At 36.2% G+C, this 12,638-nt stretch overlaps 1 protein-coding gene across 1 annotated transcript in view; it reads right to left on the bottom strand.

Moving 5' to 3' along the window:
* Positions 1-12,638, bottom strand: part of DNAH5 (dynein axonemal heavy chain 5) — a 271,398-nt gene that overhangs the window by 86,048 nt on the left and 172,712 nt on the right. The window contains exons 48-52 of the mRNA XM_087443140.1: positions 9,284-9,406; positions 8,877-9,090; positions 7,415-7,638; positions 5,438-5,636; positions 3,116-3,288 (exon numbers count right to left, since the gene is read on the bottom strand). Coding sequence (XP_087299266.1) covers positions 3,116-3,288; positions 5,438-5,636; positions 7,415-7,638; positions 8,877-9,090; positions 9,284-9,406 — 933 coding nt within the window. The remainder of the gene's footprint in view (positions 1-3,115; positions 3,289-5,437; positions 5,637-7,414; positions 7,639-8,876; positions 9,091-9,283; positions 9,407-12,638) is intronic.

The following is a 12,638-nucleotide window of genomic DNA, read 5'->3' on the forward strand; positions in this document are numbered from 1 at the left end:
ATGTGACTGAATATATTAAGGGTTTAAATAATTGTTGTTAATTAGGTACTGGGAACTTTCACCCCAACGTCTCTTCCTGTAACTGAGCCTAGGTGTTAATAAAAATATTTTCCATTCCCAGTTATTAGCACATGGTAAATTCTTAAAACCTATTTGTCAAATTAACATATACAGGAACAAACAAATAGAAGGCTTTAAAAGCAGACTCAAAAAACTCATAATTTAGTTAAAAACAGAAATTATAGGAGAAAACACAGTCGGGTGAGACCTTCAAATGGGGCTATTTTGTCCTATTATACACAGACGGTGAGATAGAGATATTCATTTTTTAATTCAAATATTAATTTTTTAATTAAACATTTAGCAAATATTTTAAAAATTCAGAATGCCCACCCTTCTCTGCAGGTGCTCCACTCTAGCAGGGGAGAGAGCCCTGGTGGATGCAGGGACAGATAAGAAGGACGGCAGTAAGAGGAAAGGATGCAAAGGAAAAAACACTGCTTGACGGAGGCAAGGCTTAGGTGTGGAGCTAGAATTTGATCTGGATCTGGAAAGATGACTAGAATTGATCATACAAAGAAGGTGTCATGCCGGGTAGGAGTTGGGCTACATTTTAAGAAGAGGGAATGGGAGGCACAAAGTCTCAGAGTCAGCAAAAGGCTTGAGGTGTCCCCATGGTGGGGGGGACTTCAGTACCAGGTACGGAAATACCAGGAGATGAGGCAGCAAAGGGCTGTTTAGGGCCATATTGGGGACTTGGTTAAATTCCAAACCTATTTATCAAGCATCTCAAATGTGTCTGTCTCAGCAGAACTCCATCCTGTGAACACTGAGGTGAATAAATTGGGTGCCCAACCTCGCAGAGCTTACTGTCCAGTAGGGAAGAAAAACACACAGAGAGAGAAATTCTACACAAAGCAGCATCTGCTGGGAATGCAGTATTGGTGAGGTGCTCTGGAACCAGGATGTGTTTAATCATAAGCAGCTGATTTTTCTGGATTACACACCAAGCAGAGCCTGACTCACAAGCGGTAGAGTGGTAGAAAGGGGCTAGATTGTGAAAAACCACACATGCCATGGTCTGAACTTTAACCAAAGAGGCAAAAGAGATATCACAGAGATATTCTCCATTTTGAAAGAAAATGGTTATTTGAATTAAGAAAGGAACTAAGAAATATGTGTGGTCTCATATCACATCCTGTTTTCCTGCAGTTTTCATCTTCAATTCTGTCTCTTGGCTTCTTTCATGTCTTATAACTAGGTCACATATTTCAAGGCTCACACCCACACAACAGAGAGTTTGGATGTACTGTACACAGAAAACAAGAGTGTAGAAGAGAGGGTTGGCCTAGAAGACAGTGAGGAGTGTAGTATTTTAGCTCAAAAACTCCAGTCACAGATTCTCTTGCCAATCCTACAGCAGACACACTAGAGGCTAAGAATGAGGGAAAACACAGTCAAAGAGCCTGTGCTGAGGCATGCACGTCTCAAACGTCACATCCAGACAAAGTGAAGAAATGCTCATCGCTCATCATCTGTGCTGTGAAACAGGGAAAAAAGACAGTTGTAGCAAACTTCCTCAAGCACAAGACTAACACAAATAAACTCATCTTCAATTTGAGCCATTATTAAATCCCAGGCTGATCAGATTTTGTCTCCAATAGACACCTCGTCATGAAGTTGCCTTTGGTATTATTTATTTAGAAAATATGCTTTCTTTTTTTTCTTCTTCCTTTTAATGATTAAATATAACAGAATGTCTATTCTTCCTGAAACACTTAACCCTTAATCAACTATAAATTAGGAACTAATTTCAAAATGTTATTTATATTTGGCTTTGGAAGAACATTTGCGCTCATAATTTAGTATGTACATCTCAGGTTCTGGAGAATTCAGAGTGTCCATGCTAATTGCCTTCATGCTAGGGAGACCCAACCTCAGAACAAACTCTCTGCCTTCCTCCCTCCCAGACTTACTCCAGCCTCGCAAAAATGCCTTTCTCCCACTCTTCTATTTTCAGAGGGAGGGTTCATGAGATAACTTCTAAAACCCTACCCATTGCTAAGATTCAGTAATTATTAGAGGTGACAATTTGTAATTATGAGATCATTCCTCATGGTTAAACCTAAGTAATGGAAGACAGCCTCAAACTGTCTTCTTTTTAACTAAAAGGGTGTAGTCTGAAAAAGTAGCTGACATTAACAAAGTGAGAATATCAACAACAGATTTTAAAGGGCACTATCTTCCACTACAGATAAATTAGGTCACATAAATTACCCAGTAAATAATATATTTTACTTCCAACCTTTGAAGATCAACTGTCCTATGAATGGATACTGCAATGACTTACAGGACAGAGTAGAGAGAAAACTGTACTTCCCTGGTGGATTTCATTCTACCAGAATTTTCATCCAGCTCAAAGTCAATTGTTTATGCACTATTTTTAATCATTATTTCTAACTGTGGTAAAATACATATAATATAAAATTTACCACCTTAACCATTTTCAAGTGTATAGTTCAATGGCATTAAGTATATTCACATTGTGCAACCACCACCACCATCCATCTCCAAAACTATTTTCAAAAATGAACCTCTGTACCATTAACACAACCCATTCTCTCTCCCCGCCAGCCCCTGGCAACCACCTTTCTACTTTCTATCTCTATGAATTTGACTACTCTAGGGATCTCACATGAGTGAGGTATTTGTCTTTTGGTGACTGGCTTATTTCACTTAGCATATCTTCAAAGTTTATGCACTATTTTTACATAGTTATCCTTTGCATGATACAAAAAATAAGCAGACTTTTTGCCTGTGCTTTGAACTCAGATGCCAACCATATTCACGCTACGTAGTGAAAACACTGAGCTGGAAGCTGTATAGTGACACTGAATAAAATTATCATATCACACATTTGAAGTACACACGCTCTGATTTTAAGCCTATAGGTGTGACATGTTGCATTCAATTTAGAAATTAAATTGGAATAGAGCATTGCATTTATTTTTAAACTGAATATTCTCCTAGGAGATGAAAATGAAAGAGGAGGGAAAAAACTTTAAAGCCAAGTATCCATCACTTTGGGGAGGCGCTACTGGGCGTGGCCACTGACCCTGACTAAGTGAACCATTGCATCCACGAAGAACACCAAATCCATGCCAGCGCCACGGACGTTCTCATTATAGAGCTGCAGGAACATATTCAAACGCTCCTTTAGGTGATCAAAAGATTCAACTGGTTCATAAATTTTGGGCATTTCAGCATCAGCCTCCTCAGATGTTTCACCTGGGGTGGAGGAAGAAGAATCAATTAAGTTTCTTCAAATCACTGGACTATACTACTTTCTTCAACCCAAATTAACACACTCAGCTCTACAATTGAACACTGAATAATATCGATTTTCATCCAATTTTGTATCATGTATTTTTAGAAAAGAAAAGAAAACAAATAATAGCAAAAGCGTTAGAATTTTTGAGATCATATGCAGTCTTAGTTCTTTCCTGTCTAGAAAGGGCCAATTTCAAATATTATATACATTGAATTTAATTTGAATCCATAATTGAATGTCGGCATTTCAAGGTCCCTCCCAGAGATATTTGCTTAATGGTCAAAATGAAGATCAAAAAAGCAGGGATTTAATGTCAAAATCAGCAAGACAAGGCAAGAATTAAATGATTTTTTAATAAGAATAAAAAGAAAAAGGTCATTGGATTTGCTCAGGAAGTTTTTATGATTTAGGAATTTCAGGTTAGTGGTGAGGATAGAAGTAAATTTGAGGGAATGGATGTGGAGGGTTGAGAGAAAATAGAAAAATGATTTCCTAAATAAATAAACATATTGAATTATTTCACTGGGAAAAGTATTTAAATCAATATAGTTTTTAAAATTTAGAAACACATAATATACTAGCTTAACACTTTCCCAACTTCCACTATAAAGCATAATACCAAAGAAAAAGCTAAACTAGGCATATGTATGTTCATGATCAGTTAACACTAGTAATAGGAAAAAAAGTGACAGAGTTGAATATACTAATAACAACTTAGAAATTCACTGGGTACTAGAAAAGTGAGTGGATCTTCCAATTCTAACGGTACATACTTATTTTCAATTGACCCTGTCCTAACATAGTAGTATATTAACCTTTGTATGACAAAGCAAGGAAATTGATTTAACATAATCATTAAGACTGGCCTATTTGCAAAGCTCTCACTAATTGAATTTCAGTAGTCACTTCACTGTTTCATAAATGTTCAACTCAAGCTTTGAAAAACAAAGTGCTTTGAAGTTACAAAAGGTTAAGTGTTTGCCTCCCAACACCCCCTGCCCCAAAATACAGCAGTTGTGCTTTGCTCCACGAAAACCATAACCTAATTATGCATCCTTCTGAATAAGAGGAAATAAAATATATAAATCCTAATTATCCTGTAAATGCTTTTACCTTTATAGGATTTTTGTACGTGTGTGACCTGATTTAAAATAAAATGTGTCAGCTTCTTTCTGGGGAAGGATCCTTCCAACTGCATAGCCAGCAATAAATCTCCTTTTGCAATTGTCACTCAGAAACTGGATAGATCACACATATACTTATCAAATCTAATAAGCGGCTGCCTGGTCATTTTCAATCATTTAGACAATATAAATAGCATATGTTTAAACACGCCTTTTTAAATATGGAAGTTGACTTAAAATTCATCCTCAGTAATAGAAGAGGTAATCAAATGAAAGAAAAATATTCTACTTAACTCAGTTATTTCTGAGGGGAAAAAAATAATTGGAGTACCGCTTCTTTTCATAAGAAAAGTAATATATATCTCAATTTTTCATGGAACCATAACTACAAAGACTTGCCTCCACATCATTTATCTCTTTCCAATTGTATTCAATGGCCCTTTCAGATAATTTGAGATTTTTCTTTTTATTTTCAACACTCAGGGTGGCCCAAATAATAATTATCATTATTTTTGCTACCTTTCATTCAGCAGTGACTATAAGTCACAGACTGCCCAAGCCATTCTATAGATAACGTTTCATTTATTCCCCACACGGCCCCATGAGGGATATATTAACATTTCCAATTTTTATAAATGAGGAGCATGAGGTTCAAGAAAGTTCAAAGACTTGCTCAGCTAATGTGTGGTAACTCTCTTCCTCAAATCTACCTCTGTGTGACAGCTGTAAGTCCTGTGCACTTTCTTCTATCTTATCCTGCCTCCCAACTCTACCTTAATATCCAAGATTGACATGCATAAAAAGTAATCTTTGAACTCCATGAGTATGCACTTATCCACTCATTCCATATTTATTGAGCACCTGCTAGGTCCCAGGCTTGTTTTAGTAAAGTTTACTAGACAGAAATTCAACATCTCTAAACTGAACCTTCTGTCTTCAGACACCCCTTTGGGGAATTTCAAATTCTATTTCAATCATTTACCTGTAGCTTCTGGCGCATCCCTCAAGAAATCCACAAAATAAGCGTCAACTCCACAATCCACCAAGAGTTTTTTCTCTTCACCAAACTCCTCCTCCACCAAATTTACTAAAGCCTTATCAAACCAGGTCACATCATCAGACATCGTGAAACGATCAGCTATAACCCGTTTACACTCATGCTTCCACAGCCTTAACAGGTCCTGTTGAAAGCATAATTCACGTGCATTATGATTTCCTATTTGCCATAGTTGGGAATTCAAGTTGACGATATTGTACAGAACCATCCTTCCTGATTTAAGATGCTACATTTTAAAAAGTGAAGGTTGCAATATACCTAACTTCATTTCAAATTGGTCTCAATCAAGTACATTAAATAGAAAGTAGTGTCTATTTATTTCCGGTCTTTAAATTAAAATGAAAACATCCCTAGAGAAAATCTAAAATCACTCTGATCAACCAAGAAACTAATATTCTATATAAAAGTCTTAAATTTGTGACAAATTAGTCTGTTTGGATAAGACACCTACATTCATGCGACCAGAGCATAATATAAAATGCAGTATGTAAACCACTTCCATGTATACAACTGAGATTTTGCAAAGGTATATTTACTCAACACAATGTGAAGAAAATTTGTGGCAAAAATCTGGATTATCTGAACAAAGTAATCACCTAGTCTAGATAATCCAGGCCCAAAGTTTCTGGAAGTTGAGGAAATTAATTACCCAATACTCCTATTCCTATAGCAAGAATAACAAATGTTTATCTAAGCTCAGTATTTGATCAGAAAGACTGGTGGAAATTTCTTAACTTGGTAACATTTTACAAGTTAGAAGATTTTTAAGCCATTATGTTACTAATGATAAAATGTTATTTGGCCAGAATATAAAAGAAGTTTAGTAAAATATATTCAATGATTCAGTTAAGACGCAAGTTCATGATAACACCAATTGCTGGAACTGTTCATGCTGATTTAAAATAAGCACCAAAAACTGGCTACTCAAAAAGTCATATTGGAGAACTGCATTCACAGTGCCATTAATTGGCAATAACTTTGAGGAAAAAAATCATATTAAAATGTTCACTGCGGCTAAAACGATTCTCAATTCTCTGTAACAAGGAGAGTGAGTTTTCTACAAAATGCCTTGTCCTCAAGAGTCAGCCAGTGGGGTTACCTACTTTGTGAGCATCAGGGGCACTTGACGTGCCTAGTGACAGTTTGGTCAATATCTCAATTGTCTCTGTGTGTTTATGTGGAGAAGTCCCCTAAAACCCAACTGCTTAACTACCTCCTTGGTTCCATAAAAGGCTGAAAGAGAGCATACAGGCCATGCTTTGGAAAACAAGACATACTGGATTTTTACATAAGGTTCCTAGTTCCAAGGGAATTCTTATAATGCTAGGAACTGTTATAGTCAAGGATATGTACAAATGCTCGTTTTTCTGTCAAATGAAATTTCTACTCTTCTGTCTCTTTTCAATTTACCAATATACGTAATTCTTTTAGTGCATCTAGTTACAGGAAAAGGAAAGATCATGGATGATTAACAACAAAATGATTTCTTCAATTTTGAATGTTTAAAGATAATTACTTTTTTTAAGTTAAAATGTCAAGTTTAAAATATGAAGACAATTACATAATAAAATCAATAGTGATTCTTTCCAAAATTTCGTATACAAAAAATATCTTATGATGGGAAAATAAAATCAATTGTTTCCTTTATTCTATTCATCAGAAAATAATTGTATATACTATTTCCTTAAACATAAACTTAATTTAATTGGAATTTTTTTAAAGAAACTTTCTGACATACCTTTCTCTTTTTTATGTTAGTTGAAAAGCAGCAAAGAAAAGGATATCCATGCTAAAATATCCTAAAATATTTTCATAATTCCACTAAAAATTACATTACAAAGAACATTTAGGGTGTAAAATAAATACCAATGTCATGGTTTTCCCCTCTTATGTATCACTTACATCTGGTTCCTTGATAACCTCTGAAGTAGTGTTCAGCATTCCCTGCCAGATCCTAGAAAGATCTCGAAGGTTAAATACATAATGGAATTTTGCAGGGGTAGGGAGCATTTTAGTCTTAGTCATCTGCCATAGTCGGCGGGTCAGGGGAACCAATTTCGTCACTGACTCTCTTACTTCTTCTGAGAAACCCCTTTGGGTACAGTAGTAGCCTATCCCAATCACACCTGAAAAGGGAAAAAAAGTCATAACATTTGACTGGTGGGTCAAATCAACTAAGTTAAAATGAAAAACGTTATAAAGTAAAGTTTGCATAAACATCAGTATTGTAATAGATAACCACATATTAAAGAAATTTATATTAATTAATGTTCTCTTTTTTTTAATCTAAAAAATAGACAGAGCTTCAAGCAAGTTAGCATTCAAATACAGAAAAGTTGATTAAGAAATACTACTGAAAACTCTAGCTGAACTAATTCAATGTTATTAATTGGGTAACTGATAAATATATAAAGTTGCCTTATAGAAGATAAGAAAAAGGGAGGTTTCATGAATCCTCTAAGATTTTTCCATTCTGTTGTTGCCTTTCCGTGCAGTATAAAATATTTTAATTTACTTACTATGTAAAAGTTTTCAGGCAAAAAAGAACAATTAAAAGTGATAACAGTCATTCTTTCTGGTCCATTTTACTTTTCCCAAGTTTAGATAATTCACATGTTATTTGGTTTCCCAACCTTTGCCCACTGCTGTGATTGAAGGCAGATGCTGCCATACTCCACCAGCCTAGGGCGCTAAGATGACATTTTAGTCTGCCAGAAATTAATTAGGGTAACCCTAATGAGGTTTTTCTCAGCAGCAGTTTCAGAAATGGTAAATTAATACCTAACACGAATGCATACATAACTTTACACTCTTTTTCTGCAAAGAGTAATTCCAAAATCAGTTATAAAGTTATTTTCATTACTCAGCTAAATAATTATGGTTAGCTATTGGGCTACTGTTTCTTCAATATAATTATTTCTGAAAAACTACATATTTAATCAATCAATAACTTATTGCAATCCTATAAATTACCCTGAAGATCAGACTTAGGCTAATCTCTGCTCTGCACAAAATTATTTCTTTGGTCAAAATCATTACATGGGTTGGTTAAAGTATCAGCTACATAAATTTTTGGCATGGTATTATATCAATCCAGACCTCAAATATGTTTATCCAGGAGGAAACAATTTCATTATCTCCATGTTCACTTAATATTTAACCTCTTTGCTTAAGAAGCTAGCAGCAGTTACTTTAAGAAAAACCTAGGTAGAAAAGATCTACCTAGGCACCTAATTCAGCACATATATACAATAAATCCTTATGTAAACAAAATACACTACTTTAAAGTGATGAGGACAATAAACGAAGAAGCCACCCAATGTTCCTTCTGTGTTGACCCTTGGGTCACTGACACTCATTTTACCAAAGATCTTGTCCACGGAAGCATCAGAGGGCAACGTGCAGTTAAATATAGAGAACTGCCTCTTGAGTCTTTGGGGTATATCATTGCGTCCGCCCCCAGGATGGATCATGGCTGCCAAAAACTGGATGTCCACAATGCTGGTAAACTCCCCAGGCTTCTCTAGGTTATAAAATCCATTCTGTTCCATCAGCTGTCGTACTATCTCATTAGTAACCTAAGAAAGACAACTTTCAGAATTAAAATGTCATTCCTTTATATCCCAGAACCTAACTCCTTGAGTGTTTCCAAATAATGGACTTTATTAGAATTCAGAAATTGCACGTTGAAAAAGTAGAAAAATATTTACTCAACAAAAGATAAATCAATGCTGAATTGAAGAAATAAAATTCACAATAGGATTGACATACCTGGTCTCCCCACTCATTGATTACTGGCATATTCAAATCATCAATAAAAACAGTCATCTTCTTTCCTGCAGGAGGACCATATGTTGTACCCACGCGTTTATCCACATAGCTCTCTATCGTCCTCTGTTAAACAAGAAAGCCAACAGAAACGTCTGTGAAAATATCCCCTAAGACGTGGTAAATTATTTTAAAAATCCAGAAACATTTGAATCGACAGGAATTACTCAGAAAAACTCCCCTTAATTCTCGAAAGTAGGGCATAAAGTACCTAAATCATCTTGTTTAATCTTTACAACCTGTGAAAATCTGGTTTAATTTAGGAGTAAATGAAATTCTGATCAATGTAAATTTTTAATGGGATGAGACTCTTCGGTCCATTTCTACAGATTTACTTTTGTCTCATTGTGCCTACGTTGATGACACTATAACGCACAACCCCCATTATTCAAAGGGTCCAGCCCTGCTGAAAGTTTCCCTATAATCAGGGACAGAGTTATTCAGGGCTACTGTCCAAGAAGCTTCTTCTTAGGTCTGCGCTCTGAGCTGCACAGCCTGTCATCATCTGAAGACTGTCCTCTCCATTGAGAAGGCTGTCAACTGGCTTCTGTAGCCTGACACAATCCAGATCCACTGCTTTGGGGCAAATGCAATCACATTGAATTACTTCCCATCCCCTCATACAAAATGGAGAACAATGCCCACCTGTGTCTCCTCTCTCATTTCTACATTCTGAGCTTAGAGGGTACAGGAGGACACTACACTGTGTTCTACAAAAAATTTTCCTAGCAATATGAAAAAGAACATTAAAACTGATGAAACTAATATAATGTTATATGTCAATTATACCTCAATTTAAAAAAGACTGATGGAAAGCGTGTTGGATGGAGTAAGGGTGACATGGGGGAAGGACTCCAGACTATTGACTACAGTATTATCATTTCCATGTAGTACAACATAGTTTGGAAATCAATCATTAAATCAAAATGTGTGTACTGAGTAACCAGAGCTAGCACTGCAAAGAAAACAGAAAGGGCTTCACGGTTCTCATGCTCCAGAAGCTCAGTCCTAAGGACTCATTTCATTCCTACCACTGTAGGAAGCTACTGACCCATGAATTTAAGTCATCTTAAAGATAATGTATAAATATAGGAGAAAGTAGAGGCATATTGAGATAAAACGCATTCTCCTCTTATCCAAAAAAGTTTTCTTATTTTAGGATGAAGAGTAAACCAGCTAAAAATGACTTTAATAATCCAGGATACAACCACAAAATAAGGCCAAGATATAAGCAAAGAACTACACACCAGTCCTTGGAAATCTTCATAGTTTGGTAATTTCAAATTGTGTGTTTCCATCATCATTTTAATGAATAATAGCAAGAGGTGAAATTTTTCACCATGTTTAAATAGAAAGGTATATAAATATATCACATTTATTCAACTACAAAACAAATCTCCCATGACAACAGTACAATGGCAAAACAAATTTCATATTCCCCTGACATAAAAGCAAACTGTTTAAAGTAATGTACTAGGCTAAATTTAGCTCTGCTTTTCAATGAATTTAAATGTGTAAGGCAATTAATATTCTCCTGACACCTCCCTCTGGCAAACTAGAGCCTTTCAGGCATTCCCTCGTATATTAATAAGAACTCACAGGCACAGGAAGACTTTAGGCCTCAGGGGGCCTTCTAAGACCCAAAAAGCCACAGGTGGAACAGGTGAGATAATACGGAGTAACTGGCACATACCTGCACTTTCTTCCCCTTCATTCTGACCCTAATTTCTTTGAAATAGCTGGAAATTACTAGTAAACTATGTAAGTCATAAAAGAGCTAAATTGACAAAAACAAAAACAAAGGAGGGAGAAAAATTAAACAGCTTGTGAACCTAAAGTTGGGACTTCTTTCTGCTTTTAGAATTGCTGCCTATTAAATAGTTACCCAGTACATTTTGGAGTTTGATAAGACCCCCTGAAGGCTTAAAAACACAGTAATTGGATGTTCTACTCCATCAGGTATTTAGTTGGGAATATTTGGGAAAACCGTATACTTGGACTGGTATCTCCAACTGGACTTCACCACTTAGATGTTCCATAGCTTCACAAAATCAACATATCCAAACATAAATGCTTCTTACCCCAAAGTCTGCACCCCCTCCTGGGTGCTCATTTCAGGAATTGGCACCAACTACCCAATTGCTTCATCCAAACATTTCCACATCCAACAACGATAACTTCTATGATAATTTCAATATTGCCCTTAATGTATCTCCTCCTCTCTGAACAATGACATGCTAGGTCAGTTACTTGTCTTTCTCACGGGGATTAACATCACAACCTCTTAAATTTCCCTCCCTGCCTCCTCCAGTCAGTCTGGAGACTTCTTTATAAGTCATATACACTGTCTATATTGTGTGATTTACAATTTTATCTAGAACTTTCTGTCTCCCCAAAGAAATCAGTCTAAAGAATTACTGATCATCTTTGTAGTACCCTGTCACCCACATTCTCCCTGATCTCCTGGATCTGTGCTCCCACTTCATCCATGGTTTTGGCGGTATAAACCATAGTCCAGTTAATAAAAATTCATTTATTTGATTATTGTCTGTCTCTCCCACTAGAATGTAAGGAGAGAAGGCATCTTATTTGTCTTGCTCATCATTGCATCCTCAGCGTCTAGAAAGGTATCTGATACAATGTATTTATGAGTAAATATTTGACACACAGATAAATCAAGACAAGAAACCTGGGAGCCATATTTAACTTTCTCTCTCTCTTCTATCCCTCTCCTCCAACAATATCCATTCAACCAACAACAAATCCTGCCAGTTCTGCTTCCTATCTACAACTGGAATGCATCCTGCATTGCTTCCAGTCCCACTTTTATCATGCTGGTCCAGCCCAACCTCCCTCCTGAGGAATTACTGCAACAATCGCCTCTCCAGTCTCTGAGAGCAGCCACATCTCTTCCATCTTGTTCTCTACTCTGGATGCAGAATGAACTTTCTAAGGGGCAATGTAATCCTGCTCAATACTCCAGTGGTTCCCCATTAGTGATTTACAAGGAACTCCATGATGCTCCCTGCTTACCTCGCCAGATTTATTTCTAAACACTCCTCAGTCTCTTTGCTCTGGTCCCTCAAGGTGTTAATTCATTCATGTTCAGGTAACAGTAAAGCACATACCATAAAATGATGCTCATCTCACAGGCTGGTTTACAGAGTTCATTATGAGGTCCTTATTCACATATTCCTAGAGTAGCCATTTCTGAGCCAAAAAATCTCTCAGGATTAGCATTAGCCAGACACAATTTGTGAAATATTGATTTAGATGAATGATCTTCCATAAATGTCAC

The sequence above is a fragment of the Ceratotherium simum genome, chromosome 18, assembly GCF_057802395.1.
Source record: "Ceratotherium simum simum isolate JZ-2026a chromosome 18, ASM5780239v1, whole genome shotgun sequence".
Classification (NCBI taxonomy): Eukaryota; Metazoa; Chordata; class Mammalia; order Perissodactyla; family Rhinocerotidae; genus Ceratotherium; species Ceratotherium simum.